This window comes from Neocloeon triangulifer, unplaced genomic scaffold (assembly GCF_031216515.1).
Source record: "Neocloeon triangulifer isolate White Clay Creek 2 clone unplaced genomic scaffold, ASM3121651v1 ptg000001l, whole genome shotgun sequence".
NCBI lineage: Eukaryota > Metazoa > Arthropoda > Insecta > Ephemeroptera > Baetidae > Neocloeon > Neocloeon triangulifer.
In genome coordinates, this window is record NW_026775544.1 from 3,782,787 (window position 1) to 3,804,299 (window position 21,513).

Genomic DNA, 21,513 nt, shown 5'->3' on the forward strand with positions numbered 1-21,513 from the left:
ATCCTCGTGCATTCATTATTTGTTTTTTTGATGCGGTGCTTCCTCTCTCTCTACCACACACGGTATTTACCTTTTACACACACACACAAACTCGCACGGGGTAATTTTTCTTGTTATATCAAAGTTCTATCGCAAATGGTTTCCCCAACACCAACGCCGCCCGCTCTATTCTACGGCGCTTATCTCTCCTGTGCCTCCGTTCTCTGCTCTCTCTGTGTTTAAAAAAAACCTGTAATTTTTCTCCCTCGCGGTTATCTATCTGCAACTCGCCCCACTCACTCACTCTTTCTCTATTCGTCTCCCTTATCTCACACCTTGGGAATGCCACCGCACACAGTATTTTTTCGTTTTTTTTTTTGTATTTCCATTCCACGCCATTTCAAATGAACCCCCTTGTCAGTTTTCCATCACTTAGCGATTTTTGCGGCGTTACTTTTTTCGGGGGGATGATGACGGAAAAAGTTCTGGCAGAGATGTTATAAGCCATTAGTTAACGTGCATGCAATTTTTTATTATTTTTTCTCCTTTCTGCCTCGGCTGCAATTTATCTCTTCTGCTTTAAATCCCGCGCCGGTTTTGGCTCTGGGTAATAATCTCTGCGCCATAGATAAAAATATATGTATCTGCGGCAAAACTTTAATATTTGACTGAGTGACTGCTCTGTTTTATTTTATACCCCACTATCTTTTATTTTTTATATTAATGGTGGTGCGATTTTTTGCATGTCATCCTGGCGGCGAAATTTACTTCTGCCGCTGATAATTTTTATCTCTCGTCGACTAAAAATAATGACTCTCGCCTCTAATTTATTGGATTCGGCCGCAAATTATATGTGCGCTCTCACAGCTTTTTGATTAGCTCTTGGAGAGACAAACGACAAGTTTTAGTTTTTTTCTGATTGGAATCTCTCTTGGACAAACACATTCGCGCGCGGGTTTTATCAAATTATTAATGGTCTCGCGCAGCCCAAGAAATTGTTTTTCGATCGAATCTTTCTTTCTTTCTGTTTTTTTTTCAGCTGGCGTCTCTGCCCGCAGAGTCACTTTTAAATTAGCAGATAAAGAAACTATGATATTTTCAAGGAGCGGTCTTTCGCGCCGTGAAATGTTTTCGCACGCAAGCTGCGGCTAATATTAAATTATTTATTTCAGATAAGAGTTTTAATAAGGGCGTTGATCCAAAACTGACTCACTCGTATGTATGTGTACACTGAGTGAGTGAGACATCGAGAGAGCTAAATGAAAGAAATGGCTTTTGTCCAAATGCGAGACAATTATTTTAAAACTCGTACTTGTTACTCAAGGACTTGGTGATGTGAGAAAAAAATTCTCTCAGTACGATACTCTTACATTAAGAAATTTTATTAAGATTTTCTTAGAGTAGAATCAGCTGCTAATTTACATAATTTTCCAAAAATTGATGGTTTATTTTTGTTGTTTACTTGTCCATTTTAAACCATAAAAAGCTATTAATTTAGTGAATTTATATAATTAAAAATTATTTTATCTTTATTGAAAATTTTTGTGTATTGCATGTATTTGGTTAATGATACACATTCGTATAATTATTTGTAAATTGCATTAATATCTATTGAAATTATTGATTATAATAAAGAATTTGAAGTAGCTGGTGCTTCCTACACTTAGTTATCATAAGCAATCATAAGATAATTTAGAGATTATGTTAATGTAAGTGGTAAAATGATTTCATATTTTCTTTTCTTCAAAAATAATTATATTTGTAAACTTTTAGTGTATATTGATGCTTAGCTAAATAAATATTAGTTAAAAAATAAACGTAAAATATAACTATTATTTATATGAAAAAGGAGAAAAATCAATTGAACGAAAATAGGTAAATTTAATATCAAGATTTTTAATACTAACATGTATTTTAAACTATCATTAATTTTATTAGTATAGGTAGAACGGTAGAACAACACTTTATGTAATCACATACATACGATTTTAACTTAACATCACCATTTAGTACATTTTATATTATATTGACGATTTTGTTTCATGAAACTTTCTTAAAAATCCATTATATTAGCCGGATTGCACACTTCTTGAGTCGCACTTGCATGCACGAGTGTCTGGTCTGGGCCGCCGAATTGAAATGATCTCTCTCGTCTCTCTGTTGTCTTCACAAATATATAATTACCTGATGGGTATCACCTAAATGGTGCCCGGCACCACCTCCCTTTGAAAGCAGCATCACATTGCTCCGCCTTGTGTTGGTTTTAACTCCCTCTCGCTTATTAAAGAAATTGATTAATTATCGAACAACATAATAACACAGCACCGCCGAGTATTTTGTTTTATACACTTCTTGGCTCTCTCTCATGAAGAATTAATCACCCGATGAGAGAGAATATTGCGTGTGTCTGTTAGTATAGTTTTTATTAAAAAGCCAATATCGCGAATAGCTCTTCGGGATTTATTATCAACGCGGAGAGATCTTCATTGGTGGTCCCTCTGCTCAAATATTTTAATGCTATATTAACTGAAATTTGATGTTTATCAAGAGAGAAACGGCACATACACATACGTGAGAATGCCTCTCTCTTCTGATAAAATCGTCCGCTTCGCAAATAGAATTCGACGCTTGATGGGTCCGCGCCCTTCATGTTTATTAGAAACTAATTTTTTTCCGCCAGAGTCCAAAAGTCGGTTTCGCAGTAATAGATCGCTCAAATTAAAAGGCAAAAACACTTGACGTGCACCTCTTATCGAAAGTTATTGAACTTTTTACAGATCGCAAAAAGATTAAAAAAAATATTACATTTTTTTTGCCTGAAGTCGCTAAGAAGTGGCCTCGTGTCAAACTGCAATTAACTCAGCAGGATCTCTGCCATTTTTTATATACCTCTGATCTAATTTTGCTTTTGGATATTGTTTCAGGAGAGGATTTCTGGAACGAGGGTGACGGTGAAAATGCCACAACTGCTTCTCAACAGAGTCCGTCGACCACCGAGGCCGCGGCCCTTGGCAGCGGTGAGGACGCAGACGGCCAAGACAACGTCAAAGTTGAGCTCGAAGAAATGGAATCAAAAGATGAGGAAGACGACAATAGTCGAGAGGTCAGCAGTCAGCAACCGTCTCCAAAACTGAAACTCAACACTAATCTCGCAACAGATCCTGCTCTCAGGAACAGTAAAGAACAACAGGTAAAATAATATCTTCATTGAAAATTAAATTTAAAAAGTCCAACTAAGGAGTTTATTTTCTACTCTTAAACCTTTAAAAATAGCTTATTAAAATTCTTAAAACAAATAAAATTGTTAAATTTCTTGTTTCATAATTGGTTATTTGCTTATAATCAATTAATTATAGAACTTCCTTAAATAATCAATATCCACATAATTTTTATCACAACAGTTAATTGTCTTTGTTATCGTCTAAATTTCATTATTATATGAAAGAACTTCATTTTTTTTATATATTTTTAACCTCAAAGAGTAATTATAAAATCGTATTTTTAACAATTTAAAAAAAAAAATGATGAAACTGACATTAAATTCTTGAGAATTATTTTTTTACAGGACACTTCCAGTGACAGGTCTTCCCCTGGTGATGAACAGAGGTTTAAACCTGATATCTCAATGCTTCCGGCGTCTCTATTCCCAGCAGGTAATTTTCTCTCTCCAATAATTTTTTACTAATTTAAAATTAAATTATTATTTATATTCAGTATCTTGTAAGAAAGAACTAGACAACTAAATTTAAAGTAATCAGAAGTAAATCCCATTAATCGTTTTTCACATTAGGACCAAGTCCTGCTGCAGCCATTTTTTGTCTTCCCGCGGTGCCGGAAACAAACAGCACTGCCTCCGCGACCACCCCAAGACTCAATCAAGAGAATCTCGAAACTCCCTCAACTCCACTGCCGCCTCCACGGCTAGGTAGTTAATGAAGTTCTTCTCTTTGATTAGAAAATTTTAATTGAACGCTCTTAATTTCAGCTAACTGCTACATGTGTCAACCATGTGGCATCAAATTCAGCAGCAAGAGCACTCTGGAGGCGCACCAGACTTATTACTGCTCGCACAGGGCGTCTGCTGCCCCGCGACCTTCATCACCAGCAACGCCCATTGCAGGTACAGAAATAATAAAATATGGCAGATTTTTTTTTCTATCTTTTAAAAATGCAATTTTGGTGCAAAAATTTGTTGAATAATTCTCATTCATTAATATGGCCTGTAAGAAATTTATTTAAATAAATATCAAATTTTTAAAGATTAAAACAAAATCCCAATTTACTTGCAAATTTAATATTAATATTTAACTTCTGTCCAACAGTTAATTTTGGTTCCAAAAGTATCAAAAATACACAAAAATTGCTCTCTTTTACATTTATTAATTCAAAATTTGGTTCATTAAAAAAATTGATTTAGGCAAAGATGGAAGTGACACTGAATTGGGCAGTCCCCGCTCCTCGAACGCCCCCGAGGACGACTCGGCGCCACCACCGGCAAAAGTGGCGCGCACCGGACGGCAGTACACTTGTCCGCACTGCTCTTACAGCGCGGATAAGAAGGTCAGTCTGAACCGGCACATGCGGATGCACACGCCGTCCGTCACCCCGCTGCCCGTTTCCCCCGCCCCCACTGCCCCCAGCGACTCGGAGGCGGCGGACGAGTCTTCAGCGTCCGGCTCTCAACTGCCGCCGCCTGCCATGGACAGATATTGCGCCAACTGCGATATTCGCTTCTCTTCGGTGAGGACCTTCAAGGCTCACAAGGCTCATTATTGCGACACCAGACACGTCGTCAAGCCCAACGCGGCTGTTTCTCCCGCGGCCGCCAGCCAGGTATTTGTATATTTTTTTTATAACATTTATGAAACAAAATATAACATGATTCAAACTATTTAGCCATTGAATGGAAAATTTTAGACATTCAAATCATCTTAAATTAACAATTTTGAATTTCCTTCTTTTGTCCATAGGCATTTTGTGTATCCTTAGTTACCTTAGGTCCCGCACAATTTGTTTAGTCTATAAAGCATTCTTCACATTAATTAAGGCTAATTTAATGCAAATAGCGAGGCATTCAAATAGCTCTTTTCCTTCTTAAAAACCATTTACACGCAGATCAAATATAATTTGTTATAATTAAAAGGTCTCATAATAATTCATTTAATGCTTTTTTAATAAAAAATTATTGTTTAAAAATTTCATTATTTTTTTTAATGGCTTTAAGTTTCTATTGCTCACACACATTTTAATCAGATTGAAGTAGTTTGAAAATATCCATTGATAAAATGCAGCATAAAATATAATAAATTTTATTATATAATATATATATTTAAAAAAAAATAGTTCTCGCTATTATTTTATAGTATTCATTCCTAATTTTCCAGCTCATATGACACGTCGTTTCTATTACAATTCCTTCCAATTACCTTAAGTTGTTCCCTGTTAAAAGTTTCTTTTATGTGAACCAAAAAAGAGAATTAAACTTACAATGAGCTCATTTAACAGTTATGCAACCTGCTCCACTCCCTTGCGGAGCAGGTTGAATACATCTGTTGAAATCCTGTGATTATTAATTTTAATTTTTGGCAGGCTTCTTCCGGCCCTGACTTACCAAGGGTAGGTTCTGCTTCGTCACCCACTTCCTCCCCAGCACCAGCTCAACCGTACCTTGCGCTGCCCACAAACCCGATGCTCCTCGTGCCCTACCAATTGGTGCAGGCAGCCAGTTTTGTCACTTCGGCCGCTCTTCCGCCTGGAGTGAGCACCACCAACCCTGGTGCGTGTCTTCTGCTCGTGAACGGGACTGTCCAACCTCTGGTGTTGCCAGCGGTTACGGAAAGGTTGCCCAGTCCAACTCCGCCCCCGGCGCCGCCGAGGAGGACGCATCAGGTGGAAAAAACGCCTGTGCACGCCATTCCCACACCTCAGGTAATCCAAAATATTTATTTCATCCAACATTTAAAGAAATATAGAAAGCCTCAGAACTTGTGATTTTTAAATCAAATTAAAAAATATCAAAAAATATTAATACGTTTTAACTAAAATTCTACTTTCATTTAATAAATTGTGATTTTTTTTCATTTGGCATTTTAATTTTAGATCCTGGCTAGATCTTTAAATGAAAATAATATCTTGTACTGTACAAATAGTAAAGAATATTTTAAAGTCAAAAATTTATAGACACAGTATATATAGTAAAAGTAAATAATAGAATATATTTTTTCTCAAATAAATGAGCAAGAATTATCAATTTCTTGTAATCAGTTGTAATTGAAATTAATTACTGTAAAAAAATTGGCATTTTTTTTTAAACTTTTTTGTTTTGTTTTCAGGCTGTACCTGAGGTAGCGACGAATGGTGGTGGAACATTCCCTCTCGACCTGAGTCTCCCCAGATCTGCTCACCCTCCTTCAGCACTCTCAGTAGGGTCGACTTCCCCCAGGCTGGGAGCTCAAGACCCTGAGGATGAGAAGGAGAACAGGGGTCTGAACACGTCCTCACCCTCCCAAGGCTCCTCTAGAGCGTCGTCGCCCTCGTCAGCCTCCCCAAGACCTTCAAGGGTCAACGGCGTTCTGCCAGTAGTTGCCAAGAAACCTGATTCGGTTCCAATTGAAAACGGAACTCCTCTGCGGAAGACCCCTAATCTCATGCCACACATCAAACTTCCAAAGGTAAAAGATCAAATTGATAAAAACAAAAATGTTGTTATAAAATTGTTTCAAATGACAAAAAAATGTACATCAAAATTATTATTGCCACAAGGATAAAATAAACTCCTAAATTATCTGTAACACAAAATTATTAATTTAAATATTACTGTTTGTAACTGCTTATTGACTTTTCTTTGCAAAAATAATTGGATTCAAGATTGATAGATATTTTCCTTTTGCAGCAACTGCTGGTCCCTGAACTTTTAGGGCCGCTTCTTAGCTCGCAGCTGGCGCTTCTGCAGCGGCCGATGTTGACAGCTGCCGAGGCGGCCGCCTTTCTTCCGGTGGCCAACCACGCGGTGCCGCCAGCCCCGCAGATTTTGGTCAAGCAGGGCGTGTCGAGGTGCGAGGAGTGCAACATCGTGTTCCTCAAGGTGGAGAACTTCGAGGTGCACAAGAAGTACTACTGCTCAGCCAGGGCAAGGTCGGAAGGCAATACATCCCCTGAGGAGGCCAAAGCCACTTCGACCCCATCACCCACGCCACCGCAAACGACCCCAACCCCGCCGGGCAAAGTGATGCAGCAGTACATCTGCGCACCGTGCGGAATCAAATTCACGGCCATCAAAAATTTGAAGGCGCACCAGGCGTACTACTGTCTCAAGAGGGACGTCAACCAGCAGGCCAACTGCACCAACAACAACGAGCCACCCGTCGAGAGAAAGAAATGCCCTAAGTGCAAGGTATGTACTAATAAGTTTACACAAATATTCTCCCAGAATTGAATGGAAAAAATTATCATATAGTTTTCCTTTGAAATTCACAAATTTTGTCAAATTTGAACGGTCATGCACAGAATTAGTTTGATTTGAATGGTAAATTTGACTCAATTCAGTCTATTGTAATTATATAATTTTTAATATTCCTGGCTTGCAATAATTGCATAATTTGTGAAGGCTTGAATATTTTATGAGCCTATCAGGACCCCAGTTTAAAAAATCGCTTGAATTTGCCAGTCTGCTATAATTATTTGAAAAATATATCTTCTATTTGCTGTATTATTTAAGTAAAACACAATATTTTGCAAATTTTTCAATATAGTTCAGTTCATCAGATTAAGATTATGAAACCATTTAATTTTTTAAGTACAATTTATGAGAGTTTTGAATTTAAAAATTAATTCAAATGTTTAGAAGATTTTGTAACACCAAAAAAAGGCATGCATAAGTTAATTGTTTAACAAACCTTATTGAGGCATTACCTTGCCGAGAATGTATGTTTACATAAAGTTCAATACTTAACCAAATGAACAAGGATTAATAGTATATTTAAATAAAAATAAATAATTAAAATTAAAAAATTTTATAATAACATTAAAATGAATAATATATTGTTTATTTCTTATCTTTTTATAAATTAGTAATTTTATGTTAAATAATTTAATGTAAAAATTTAATAATTCTTATTATAAAAAATCTAAATGTACATTTATGTTTTGTATGTTTCAGGTAATTCTGCCTGGCGATGGCGATTCGCCTCACCACTGCATGGCCGTGTCTCATCCGGTGACAAGCCTGTTGTCTCCCAGCGGCTGGCGGTGTCCCTGCTGCAGCACGCACCTGCCAACGGCCACTGCCGCGCAGAAGCACCTCGAGGAAAACCATACCGGGATGCTGAAAGGGTTCAGGTGCACCATCTGCAGCTACCGGGGCAACACCCTGAGGGGCATGCGCACCCACATCCGGATGCACCTTCTGCAGGCGGGCGCGGACAACAAGACGTGCGCCGAGGTTAAGGAGGAGGACTTCATCACCTGCGTCCTGCAGGATGAGCAGGAGGGGAAGGAGTCCGGGGGCAGTTTGCCCATCCTGGTGGAGGCTGACGAGGCTGAGGAGCGACCTGAGCAGCACCCTTGCAACCTGTGTGGCTTCACCGGCGCCTCCAGGTCGGTGCTCCTGAAACACCTCAGGGTCGTCCATCGGCAGGATGAGAATTGCCGGACGGAGAGTCCGGAAGCCTTGGTGGTCAAACTGGAACCTTGCGAGGAGAAGATCAGCCTGACCGAAGGGGAGAACAAGGAGGAGGAGGAGGAGGAGGGCCGACGGTGCCAGGCGTGTGATACCGTGTTCAACAGGGACCTCTACCTGACGCACAAGAAGTACTACTGCAAGGCCATCCACAGCAAGATCAGGGCGTCGGTCAGTCCCCCTAGTCCGACGGTCAGCATCAAAACTCCACCCACGCCGGTGAGCAGACCCGAAGCCTCGGCCAGAACATGATCAGAGTCTCACAAGTCTTTTTCAATTGCAAGTCTCTTCTTCGCTAATAAGGATTAAAATTTAAAATTAAATAATAATACACCTTGTGTTCAGATTTTATGGTTGAGTTTGGAAATTTTATAATGATTAAGGACTCCTTATTGATATATCATTCAAGGAGTTGACTCTAGCAAAATTTCTTTCAAGAGCGTTTTGGGTATAAATGGGTGCCACAAAAATGTTATTTTGCCCCGCTAAAAATTTGACATATCTATGTGAGAATATAGGCCGATTTTTCTTTGATTGTATAAACTTTCTCAAAAGACTTTATGAAATATTTTTTTTAAATCACAATCGATTAATCACATAATGAATCCCATATTTTTCCACGGAACCATCTTCAAATATCCTAATGTGGCTCAGATATTGAATAATTCCAGTTGGAAAATATTAGTGCTGATTTTTTGTTGCTATTAATAAGGAGACCTTAATGATGGTTGTTTTGAGTTTAGAGGCACTGCTGTTGTGGCATTTTTTTTTTATATAAATATATGATTTGATCTTGTATTTGTAAGTTTTAAATACATTTTTTTTTGGCTGACGAGCAAGTACGAATGCGCGAATCTGCATGTTCAGGGAATCCTTGAGATCTCACAGTTTTGTAACAAAAGAACGATATTGTGACTTTTTGTATACTGCTTACACTGAAATATAAATAACACCGTCATAAAAGTAGTGCTAACCTGTTTTGTGTCATACAAAAAATTCCACTGACTGCATATTAAATGTTAAATGGATTAAAAATTTCTATAGTCTTTTAGAAGGAAAATATTGTATATCTGCCATGAAGAGATGAGATGAGAAAAAATATGTATACAGATCTGAGAAATCGGCGCATTTAGATCTGAATTCAAAATCACATGGAAAAAGTCTTATAGGTCCCGCGATCTCATGCAAGAGGAAAAAGGTCATGAATGTGTTTTTGATATGTACGTTCAAAACCTCGAAAATAATTTTATTATTTTTCTGGCAGGGTATTATGAAAAGCGAAGGAACAAACTGATTTTTCTAAAAGAAAATAGAAACAATAATGGAAAAGTGATATATAATGTTTTAGAGCTGCTAGTCTCTCTTTGAAAACTTGTTTCTTAAAAGAACTTGAGCAGTTGGATTGATTAAAAAAATTTGTTTGGGAAGAATAAATACTTTAAAAGATTACTGCGCAAGAAACCGCGCGCTAAATTCGCGTAGTGTGATGGAAAAGAAGCAGGGCAGAGAGAAAATTGGATTCTAGCAACTGTGTAAGAAAGGCTAAGTGTTAAACCTCTCTTGAACAATAAGCCAGGAAAAGTGTGTTTAGCAATATCATCGATCGATTAACTGACCGACAGGATAATAATTATGTACACAAGATGTCTACTCTATACCGATTAAAAAGTTGTACGTTTTTCATATCTGTGTTTTTAAATTGAAAAATCCAAGAATCGCAGTCAAAAGACATTAATTTTTACTAGATACATGAAATTAAATCATTGACCGAAATCGATTTAAAAATCTAAGAAATGCAATAATTTTTCTGTTAGATTATGTAGTTTATTTATTAATCAGGTTAAGCTGAATTGATGCGTTTTTTATATTTATTGAAAAATACATATCAGATCAGAATATATATTATTTTTCAATAAGTTCACTCCAGATCCTGAACGCTTTTAATCTTTTCTTATTATTTTGTGAAATTCTTTGAAAAGTGCTATGCATTTAAATGCAATCAATTGATTGTTTCTAGTATTGGAATTGAGACAAATAATCGATGAGCATTTTGTCTGCTCACTGCTGAATATATCTATGTACATAATTGTCATACATTCTTTTCTCTATATAAAAAATATAAACATGTCTAGCAATTAATATTTATGTGATGTGTACATATAAGTATATCAAGTATATGACGATTAAAATTGATCATCCTCTACACAAATATTTGCAGCAGATATAATGCGACTGTAAAAAAAGCAAGTCAAATACGTAATTAATTACTTTTATGATTAGATAAATCAATAAATGTTACTAATTATTACACTTCTAGTGTGTTTTACTGTTGATTTTTAACCATACCCAATTCATAGATGAAATATTTTTACTTAAGAAAATACTGCACTTTTGGAGACAGAAAAAATATTTTAAATTACCGGCCGCTACCTATATTTCAATTCTAAAGACCTAATTTTGAATAAAAAAAAAAAAGCATAAAAACAAATAAATTAGACTAGCAAATTTCAAACCTAGAATTTTGGTGCAATTTTTAAAATTCACGACTAATACAATTAGTAAAAATTACAATTTCCATACACCTGAATTTTGAAATTTAAAAAAATAAAAAATAAATTAGACTCAGCAATTTCTGACCAAACTTTTTGGTGCAGTTTCTATAATTCAAAGCTAATTCAATTTAGAATTAAGAATTTTCAAGACCAGAATTTTGAAAAATAAGATTCCAAAAATTCAGACCACAAATTTTTGTGCAATTTTCAAAAATTTTGGTACCATTTTTACAATTCACGACTAATACTACCAAAAACTAAAAATTAAACAGACCTGAATTTTGAAAAATAAGAAAAATAATTAGACCCTCAAATTCTAGACCTAAAATTTTGGTGCAATTTTTACATTTCATGTCTGATTCTAATAAAAATTAAAAATACCTTAGACCTGGATTTTAAAAAATTAAATATTTTTTTAGACCCTCAAATCTCAGACCTATTGTGGTACCATTTTTAAAATACACGACTTATACTACCAAGAACTAAAAATTCCGAAAAATTCCATAGACCTAACTTTTGAAAAATAAAATAAATAATTAGACCCTCAAATTCTAGACCTAAAATTTTGGTACCATTTTTTGAATTCACGACTAATACTACCAAAAACTAAAAATTCAACAGACCTGAATTTTGAAAAATAAGAAAAATAATTAGACCCTCAAATTCTAGACCTAAAATTTTGGTGCAATTTTTACATTTCACGTCTGATTCTAATAAAAATTAAAAATACCTTAGACCTGAATTTTAAAAAATTAAATATTTTTTTAGACCCTCAAATCTCAGACCTATTGTGGTACCATTTTTAAAATACACGACTAATATACTACCAAGAACTAAAAATTCCGAAAAATTTCATAGACCTAACTTTTGAAAAATAAAATAAATAATTGACCCTCAAATTCTAGACCTAATATTTTGGTACCATTTTTAAAATTCACGACTAATACTACCAAAAATTAAAAATTCCATAGACCTGAATTTTGAAAAATAAAAAAAATAATTAGACCCTCAAATTCTAGACCTAAAATTTTGGTGTAATTTTTAAATTTCACGTCTGATTCTAATAAAAATTAAAAATACCGTAGACCTGAATTTTAAAAAATTAAATATTATTTTAGTCCCTCAAATTTCAGACCTATTTTGGTACTATTTTTAAATTTCACGACTAATTAATACTACCAAAAACTAAAAATTCCATAGGCCCGAATTTTAAAAAATAAAAAAATTAATTAGACCCGGCCTCAAATTCTAGACCTAAAAATTTGGTGCCATTTTTTAAATTCACGACTAAAAAAATATACAACAAAAAATTAAAAGTTCTGCGGACCTGAATTTTGAAGAACAAAAACTTAATTAGACCCACAAACTTCAGATCCCAAATTTTAGTGCAATTTTTAAAATTCTACTAAAAATTCAAAATTCCTTAGAAAATAATTCCGTGAAAAATTAAAAAATGTAGACGCATGCGGCATGCACGAATTTAATTTTGTTAGTATTACCTTTTGTTAGTATTACCTTTTATTAATGTTACTTAGTGAATAATATGAACTGGGCGCCTTTTGGGGGTCAGAAGTCATTTTTTTCCAATGAGGTTTTCCAGGTTTAAATTTTTCATAAATACTTAGCGTAAGATCCGGTAGGGGACATAAAATGTTGTATTTAGAATTGTGAGAAGAGAAACAAGACAACGAGACCGGTCTTACACTGAAAATTTTGGAAATTTCTTGTATGAGCGTGAAATGAAAGCTCAAATGTTAACGGTACGCCTGATTTAAATTTTATTTTGGATATGTTGCCTCAAAAAAGGCTCGGACCACTGCAATAAAATGATTGTCATTGCATGTTTTTACAAGTTATATATGCATTTGTAACAATAATTGGGAATTTTGATTTGGAATTAAAACTGAATATTCCTTTCTCAATTAATCCTTTCCCCACACATAAACACAACCACTTTTATTCGTCGTCAACATTTTATTCTGCGTGTGAGAAGTGTCGAGTGCGCGGTGCCGAGAAGAAGAAGAGAGAAAGAAGTGCATTTGCACTCGCCGCCAATCAGTGCCCCCACCACCTGCACTGATAAAGAGCACACAGGTTACTCCCGGGTAAAGGTCTCTGACCTCGTGCAGTTTTGGTTTAGTCGCCCACGATCAGTGGTTGTGAAAACACCACCCGGCCTCTGCTGTGCCAGCAGCAGGTTGGCCGCTTCCTCTCGTCAATTGGAGGATACGAACGTTCTGCGAGAAGAGTCAACGTAAGTTGCTTTTCAGAATTTTTCCCTTAATTGGGCGGCATCCCGAAAGGACCTTCTGGACCATTCCTTCCATTGTTTCATTTTGAAAATTGGGCGCGTATACTAAACCAAATTCTTGTACAACCCAGGTGCTCTGTGGGGCCGTTGATTTCGCAATTGTCCGGCCCGGCAGAGCTGGTGTCCGCCAGCGTCGTTTGCAGATGGAGCGCTGTCGCCATGAATTGCAGCGCTTCGTGCTCACGAGTGAGCACCACCTCCCCGGTCACCAACCACCCTAGTCAGCCGGCGTCTGGCCAAACATCAGATCGACCTTCGGAGCACCGACACCATCAGGAGTCGCTCCCCTCACCGAGATCAACTCGACACACAGCTCACAATGAGTATCTCTCTTTTGTGATTTAAGTGAATTCAATCCGAACACTCGTCGAGTGAAATTTTGATTATTTTTATATTTTTTTCCAAATTGATATTTTTGCTACACATTTACACTTTCTATACACACATTTAGCCCCACCTATACTAACCACACACAGTTTATACAATTAATTTGCAAATACAAATTTCTTATTATTTTTGCATTGACTCGCTTTGCAATTAAAACCCGTTGTTTGAAAATTAACATTAAAAAACAATTTCTTTTCTTTTGCAATTTTTTGTTCTTTAATTTGAAAATATACCTTTTTGTGCATCTTTTCTGAATTTGTAAAATCGCGGCAACTGCGCAAGACGACTGGCTACACTTTTCAGCAACTGAAAAAAGCCAAATGCCTTTGGATAAGGTATCCTTAAATCTAATTTTCTGAATGGCAATTTAATTTAATTGAAATTATATGTTATGATAGAGCGGAAAAGTGTCTGCACGAGCAGGTGAAGTTCCTTGGATAGTGAATAGGCCAAAGCGACCAAACTGCATGGATAGCCAAACGACACGGTTCAGGGCTATATTATTGAAATTGCGTGTCCCAACCGTGAAAGTGCGTTTTACCATATGGAGGAGATCTACTGCGAATGGACTTAATAGCCAGAAGCAGGACCTTCAGGTCATAAGTCAAAACACTTTATAATTTAATTTAAAACAAAAATTACTTAATATATCAAAACAGAAAAACTCGACATTCATACATTGAAAATAATAAAATTCCTCCTTGCTCTTGCATATCATCAAATCTGTGACCAGTTGTTCAGTAATAAATAAATGGTTTGAATTAAAATAATGAGAGAAAAAAATTCTTGCTTAAGGCATACGTGTGTTTTTTTTTTTTTTTACTATTTTGACTTGGAAAGAAAAATCAAAATATAGAAATTTAAATTTCAAATTTGGTCCAAGTTTCATTACCACTAGCTGCTGCAATCAACAATTGCAATAAAACCACAGTGACAATGTAACAATTGAAAATTTAACTTGCAGAAAGGCAACGAAGTCTACTAGCTAATGCTGATTGTTGCATTTCCTGATAAAAAAAGCCAATTTCTGAAAAACAGAATGGATGAAAAATCTATGGACGAAAACACTTCCCAAGTGCTTGCTAAGTCCGTTACCTCCTCATTTCCAGATCTTACACGTGCAGCACAAGATGAAGAAATTGAAGGACCCGAATTCGAGGCCAAGCGGAAGAAGCCTCTTGAGGCCCAAGTTGCCCCCTTTCTAGGGTAAATTAGGTTTAATTCAAAATAAGTTTTGGCCGTTCTTGGCAGAAGTGAGGTACAGACGAACAACCCCCTTTTTTGCAAATTCAGAGTGACTGGAACGTTTGCGCTTTAAACTGCATCAGTTACATTAGATGATTATGAAATATAATCACATTATATATTTTTTTATATCTTAAATTGCCATGGTTTTTTGTTTATTGGATTTTTTTATGATTTCAGACTCTATAATTCGGGCCAGTGGTGCTTCGCAAATGTTGCGATGCAAGTTCTTTTCATGCATCCACCTGTGCTTCAACTTCTCCAAACTATGAACATGGAGTTGATTGAACTTGATGAAGCAGATAAGTTTGTTTTGACACTTCTTCAAGAAATTTCAAAGCTCGTTGGAAAGAGCATGGAAAGAAGTGCTGAAAGTCTCCTCCAAGACTTGGTTCAATCCTTTCACTCTGCTCTCCACATCTACTATCAGTACGACAGTGACCGACAGCACGACATGTGCGAAATCTTGATGCGCCTGATGGCGCTGCTGAGTGCCTTCTGTGGAGATGTTAGGACTGGCTGCTGTCCTGCATTCCGTAAAACCTGCTTGAGGTAAGATTTTATCCCAACCATCAAATTGCATTAATATTAAAAAAAATTATCAGTTGTGGGAGAAAATTAGAGCAGAAAGTGAATAGAGCGTTCATTAGGATAATCCAAGCAAAAAACGGAGGCTCAGTTGACAAAATTCTGGAGAAGTCGTTGTCATATGGAGATGGAGATGTGGGTCGTTGTTGTGACAACTCCAAAATTAAAGATCTGCTACTTTCTGACGCGCAGTAAATTCATGATGAGAAAAAATTTTATAAGAATACTAATTTACATTTTTTTTGCTATACGGCTATAGTTTCATCAATTTACAAATCAATCGTGTGGATGATACTGGCAAGAAAACTGTCTACTCCGTGAAGCTTAGTAAGATTTTAAAACTGGAAACAGAAAGCGAAAGGTACATTTTAACTTAATCATTCCATCAAATTTTCAAACAGTACTTTTTTATTAATAGACCCGAGTTAGGAAAAAAAAGCTTTTTAGAGTTTGAACTGGTAGGAACGTCTCTGCATGTAGGTGAAAACTCAAAAGGTCATTACTACTACCTGGCCTGGAGCGATGCAGATCAAAGCTGGTATTCGATCAGTGACGAGGAGGTGAAAAGGGTGACCCAACGCTCCCTAGAAAAGCTGGCTTGTGTGCAAGCATGCCACGTTCTTTACCGGCGAAAGGGGGTAGTAATTTTGTTATATATAAAATGAATGTAATTTTAATCATATATAATCATTTTCAGAATGTCTTTGAGGAGCGCATCGTTGATGATACTGAAAAGGCTGAAAGTGATATGGATGTCGCAAAACGACTGGAGTTTACAAATTGCGCTTTAGGAGACATGAAGAGCCTGCAAAAAAATTTAGATTTTATTGAGAAGAAACTGCCGGCAGGCTTTGATTTGAAGATGATTATGAAAAAGTTCCCCTTTGAATACGCGAACTCCTTGAACATTTTATTGAGACAGGTAATAAAATTATTTAACCAGTTGATTCCTCAATATAAATATTAAATAATATGCATCATTTTATGCAGGAAATTGTTCGTTATGACAGGCTCCTCTTTACCATTCATGCTACCCTGAAGGACATGAAAGTGAACAGCAACCATGAAACTGAAGAAATGATGACTTGTCTTTTACTTGATCAGATTCCTCCACAGTGGTTGGCCGTCTCCTATCCAACAACTAGCTCATTTTCCTTATACATCGCAGACCTCCTGAAGAGGCTTGAATTCTTTTCCGAATGGAAAAATTCAGGAGAGCCCATGATATATAGGCTGTCAGCCTTTTTTCCCCTCAGTCGTTCTTCGACATAATGAAGCAAAACTTTGCTAAAGCCCATGAAGTAGCAGTGCGGGAAGTCAGTTTCGAGATGAAATTCCTTGAGTCTTAGTGTGAAGAAGTGAGCCAAGCGCCTGCGATTGGCGCGTACTGTAGTGTAAGTCAAATTCAACTAAAATTGATAAATTATACTTTTTGCTTGGGATGCAGGGCCTTGTCTTGCATGGTGCTCACTTGAACCGAGAAACGGGGGTGTTGGTGGAGTGTCTGCCAGATCAAACATTTGAAGAGCTGCCGGTTGTTTGGATTACTCCGAGTGTTAGGGTAAAAAAAAAATTAAATTTGAACTATGTCTATTAATAGTTATTCAATATTAAAATTATAGACAAGAGAGACCGAGATGAGAGACCGATACATCTTGTGCAATCTATACCATAAAATCTCTCTGCACGTCATCTGTCAGTGCACAAGCAATGTGCCGATGACTCAAATCCAGATTCAGTCCGAAAATCCAAAACTCGGGAACATTTCCATGTCATGCCAGCTGCCAGGATGAGTAAGTTGGATGATATTTATTAAATCTATTGGACACTTATGTGTTAATTTTCTTAAAATTCAAATAGTTCAATTTTCGGAATCGGAACAGATGAAAATGACTATAATTATAGTTGACTTTTAATTTTTATGACAAAAGTATCAAGTAATTTTTTCAGTATTTTCGCTATATCATGTTGCCCCTTTGTAATCATACTTTTTAGATCTTTGTTTTTATTAATCTAAAGGATATTAAAAACATGATTGCTCAACCGTATGAGTGTGGGGTATTATTTAAAAATATTTTTCCTAGTAAACAATTCTTTATTGTTTTTACCCTTTTTGAATACAAATGAAATAGAATGTTTGCTACCTCTGCTGGACACCTGTGTTTTGCAGGTTATAGGATGCCTGTATCTTTTTAATTTTTGGATTAAAAATGGCTTTGGGCTCCTGAATATAAAAGCTTAATTATTTTTAAGGCTGTTACTCTTAGATCAATTTTTAAGACTGACTCTTTGTGTAATATCTTACATTTGATAATAATATTAGTTATAAAGTTCTATCTATATGCTTAACTCAACTTTTTAATACTAAAAATAAAAAATAAATATGTTCCAATTTAATGAATAGTTATTCATATGTTATTATAATCAGCCAGATTATTTTTTTCACTATGTAGTCTTTTATATGTTTAACGCTGAATTCTGTAGCAAATATGATAGATCATTTCCAGTTCACATGTGACGACTGCAGTCACACAATTTAGCGGGAATTAATTATTCTCCAATTATAAAATTGATGACGACTCGAGCTTCAGGTATTTCCTGTTTTAGATGCAACTGTACAAATTTTTGTACTGTTCGTAATTTTTGTGTTTTTGGTATAATTTTATAACAGAGTGCACCTTATTATCATTCTAATCATTCAGGCTCAATTATTAAATTATAATATTATTTATTATGAATTTTCTCTATAATTATTAAAATTAGGAAGAGAAAATAACAAAATGTATTATTTCATTTATAAATTTATTAAATTTAAGAAATACAAAATTATTAATAAAATTATAATGTTAATATTTTATATTTTTGCTACATTTTATCATTATAAGAGAAGATTTAATTTATAATATTTATGATCTTTATAAATTTTTTGTATGTTGCAAATCAAATGTTGTATAATATATAATTTATATAATTGTAAATTGTAAAATAAATCATACTAAACTTCAAGTTTGGTGTAGTAAAATTTTGATGGGTTAACGATCGACCGCCAGAGGGCATGAATGTGCTCCCCTCCTTCGCAGTGCATAAAAGCAGAGGCTAAAAAAGAGGCGGTCGCCCATCTGTGACGTCTGTTTTGATCCAGCTGTTTTGATTCAGGCTTTCGCCTTGTTTTCACGTGCGATCAATGCTGTGCTGACAGAAAAGTTGCATCACCCATTTTCCAAAGAGATTTTCGCAGAATGCAAAGGTTTTTCCACTCGACACCCAGACTGTGGGCGACCTTCGACAAATCTCTGCTGGGAAAACTGCGCAAGAAGACCGGCTACACTTTCAGCAACTGCAAAAAGGCCCTGGAAACGTGCGGCAATGACATGGAAAAGGTACTCGTCCTATTCTTGATTTCAATTTTCCTGAATGACTTTGATTGGTATTTGTGTTTCGATCAGGCGGAAAAGTGGCTGCACGAGCAGGCGAAGGCCCTCGGCTGGGCCAAAGCGACCAAACTGGAGGGCCGAGCGACGGCCCAGGGCCTCATCGGAATCGCGTCCCAACCGGGAAAGTGCGTGACCATGGTCGAGGTCAACTGCGAAACGGACTTCGTTGCCAGAAACAAGACCTTCAGGTCATTAGTCGAGCAGGTCACGAGCGCGTGCCTCCAACATGCCAAAAGTTTACCTCAGGCGTCAGTCCCAATTTCAAAAGTATGTTTATATTCCAATGTTTTTTTTCAACTTGAACTATATAGGTGAAAAAATATAAGGTTTATTCCAAAAATTTCAGTAATAAGCCTAATTTGTTTAGATAGACTGAAGAAGAAAATTAGTTATTCCGAACTTCGTTCTTATATTTTTACTATTTTTTTACAGTAAAAAAGTTAAGTCAAAACCCAGTTTTTTCTCATAATTATCAAAAACATAATCATTTATGAAGTAAATTATTTTTTCAGAGAATTGTGCTTAAAAGAAATTTAATTAAATAATTTACTAACTGTTTTTTAGTATATCGGTTCTTGAATATTTTTTAATCTTGCTGTTTTAATAATTACTTTGGCTTGGTTTAATTATTTATTAAATTTTCCAGTTGCTCCTGACATCGGAGGAAATGAAAGTCCTTCCTTGCAAGCAAGACGGAGGCCCTTTGATTGACCACGTTGCCCTGGCCATTGGCAACGTCGGAGAAAATCTTTCCCTGCGCCGGTGTGCCATTCTCACAACTACGGAACCTTTGATTCAACTCACAGGCTACACCCACCCTGCAGAAGAACAACCTGGTCACATCATTTGCGGCAAATACGGAGCCATGGTTGCCTTCAAAGGCAAGGGAGACCAACACAGATTGCAGTTACTAGGACGACAGCTTTGCCAGCATGTTGTTGGTAAGAATTGGCAGAAAAATTATATATTTCCTTGATATGTGATGAATGTATTTTCGTTAGGGTAAAATTCATATTATCATTGACAATGGTTTGAATTAATTCAATTTTTCCAGAGATCAATAGAATTTGAAAACGACATGGTTTTTCCAATCTTGATTTTTGTCAAGATTGTGTTTCTCTTTTGAACAGTTCCGAATTCATGCCAGCCTTTTATCTACTACTGGTATACAAAATTTCTCAAACTTCTTTTTGCTGATGTTTAAAAAACTTATGAAAATAAATTTATTCTTCACTTAGTCGCTGTTTTCATCCAAGTTTGTGTGTAAATTGAATCACTTATTGCATTAGCTACAAAGATAAAAAAGAAAGACTAAAAATTATATTTTAAATTTTTCTCAAGGCGAATGAAAATGAGAATTGTAAAAGAAGTTATTTTATTCATGTAAATTGTTTAATAATTTTCATTTTCACAGTCGTGATTGTTCCTTTTACTCACCTTTAACCTTATTTTGGTTCTAAATTATGCATTTCTCATGTTTTAGGCATGTGTCCAAAATCAATTGGAGACCCTGAAACAGACTCGCCTAATCCAGATTCAGATTCGGAGTCCGTTCTCATCTTCCAAGAATTCCTGCTTGACAGTGACCTCACAGTTGGCAACATTTTGCAAGATAACGAAGCAACCGTCTTGGATTACATTAGATTCGAAACTGGCGAGACCATCGAAAGCTAAAGCCTGCAAAAATTGATAACCCTAGAATAGTATTTTTGAAATTGCTCTGTTTGAGCTGAACTGCTCTGCTTCTATCGACCAAGTTTTCATTACTCTCGGGTCAGAAAGCAAATTTTGATTGGAAATAAATTTAGAAAACTGTTTATTAAGGCAGTTTTATTAAAATTAGCTAAAACTCTTTCATTGGCTCAGATCAAAGTTTGGCGTTGCAAAATTTTTTGTTCTTAGTGTTTGGGAAGAGACAAATCTCATAAAACCGGCATTGATAAGGAATAGAGTGAATTTACATTGTGTGCGAGCCACCATCGGGCGGCCAATCAAATTAAAGCTCTCCATTTAGGGGCTTTTAGTCATTCCACTTTATCACCTGGCATTTGGCTGATGGGTTTAATATGGTGTTACCATTATCAGTGGAGGAAAGATGCTGCACGCACAAAAGGTCTTCCATCACCCGTCACTGTTAATCACAGTTTTGGAGACGAACACATCATCTTCGGTGAGTGACTGCACTTCATTATTTCTTAATATTTTGATAAGATTTATTTTACACTCCCTTTTTAATTAACCCATTCCTTATTAAAATGTTGGTATTACAAATTTAGTTTATTGCAAACCAAAATAATAATAATAAGTTGCAAGTAAGGGGTTTGCATATTATTATACTGA

The 21,513-nt window shown here is 35.9% G+C and overlaps 2 protein-coding genes across 7 annotated transcripts in view; both read left to right on the forward strand.

Annotated features, from left to right (window-relative positions):
* LOC132194887 (zinc finger protein ush) overlaps positions 1 to 10,968 on the forward strand; it is an 86,397-nt gene extending 75,429 nt beyond the window's left edge. For both annotated transcript variants that reach the window (XM_059616484.1, XM_059616475.1), the window contains exons 2-10: positions 2,904 to 3,169; positions 3,545 to 3,632; positions 3,770 to 3,904; positions 3,965 to 4,099; positions 4,397 to 4,812; positions 5,569 to 5,907; positions 6,312 to 6,650; positions 6,872 to 7,372; positions 8,138 to 10,968. In XM_059616484.1, coding sequence (XP_059472467.1) covers positions 2,904 to 3,169; positions 3,545 to 3,632; positions 3,770 to 3,904; positions 3,965 to 4,099; positions 4,397 to 4,812; positions 5,569 to 5,907; positions 6,312 to 6,650; positions 6,872 to 7,372; positions 8,138 to 8,908 — 2,990 coding nt within the window. In that variant the 3' untranslated portion in view covers positions 8,909 to 10,968. The remainder of the gene's footprint in view (positions 1 to 2,903; positions 3,170 to 3,544; positions 3,633 to 3,769; positions 3,905 to 3,964; positions 4,100 to 4,396; positions 4,813 to 5,568; positions 5,908 to 6,311; positions 6,651 to 6,871; positions 7,373 to 8,137) is intronic.
* A 2,276-nt stretch (positions 10,969 to 13,244) lies between these two features.
* Positions 13,245 to 20,990, forward strand: LOC132205036 (elongation factor Ts, mitochondrial). Of its 5 annotated transcripts, none has more exons than XR_009442652.1 (13): positions 13,245 to 13,462; positions 13,591 to 14,241; positions 14,305 to 14,502; positions 14,871 to 15,112; positions 15,332 to 15,703; positions 15,757 to 15,930; positions 15,999 to 16,100; positions 16,158 to 16,377; positions 16,437 to 16,661; positions 16,730 to 17,133; positions 17,187 to 17,300; positions 17,362 to 17,532; positions 18,896 to 19,026. XR_009442652.1 is itself a non-coding variant. In XM_059633880.1 (6 exons), exons 2-6 carry the CDS (start codon positions 17,514 to 17,516, stop codon positions 20,845 to 20,847), a joined length of 984 nt encoding a protein of 327 aa, XP_059489863.1. In that variant the 5' UTR covers positions 17,187 to 17,300; positions 17,362 to 17,513; the 3' UTR covers positions 20,848 to 20,990. The 5 variants fall into 5 exon arrangements, 1 of the variants encoding a protein (XP_059489863.1); XR_009442653.1 differs by lacking the exon at positions 18,896 to 19,026 and adding an exon at positions 17,600 to 18,439; XR_009442651.1 differs by lacking the exon at positions 18,896 to 19,026 and having other exon boundaries at positions 17,362 to 18,439.
* The last annotated feature ends 523 nt before the right edge of the window (positions 20,991 to 21,513 follow it).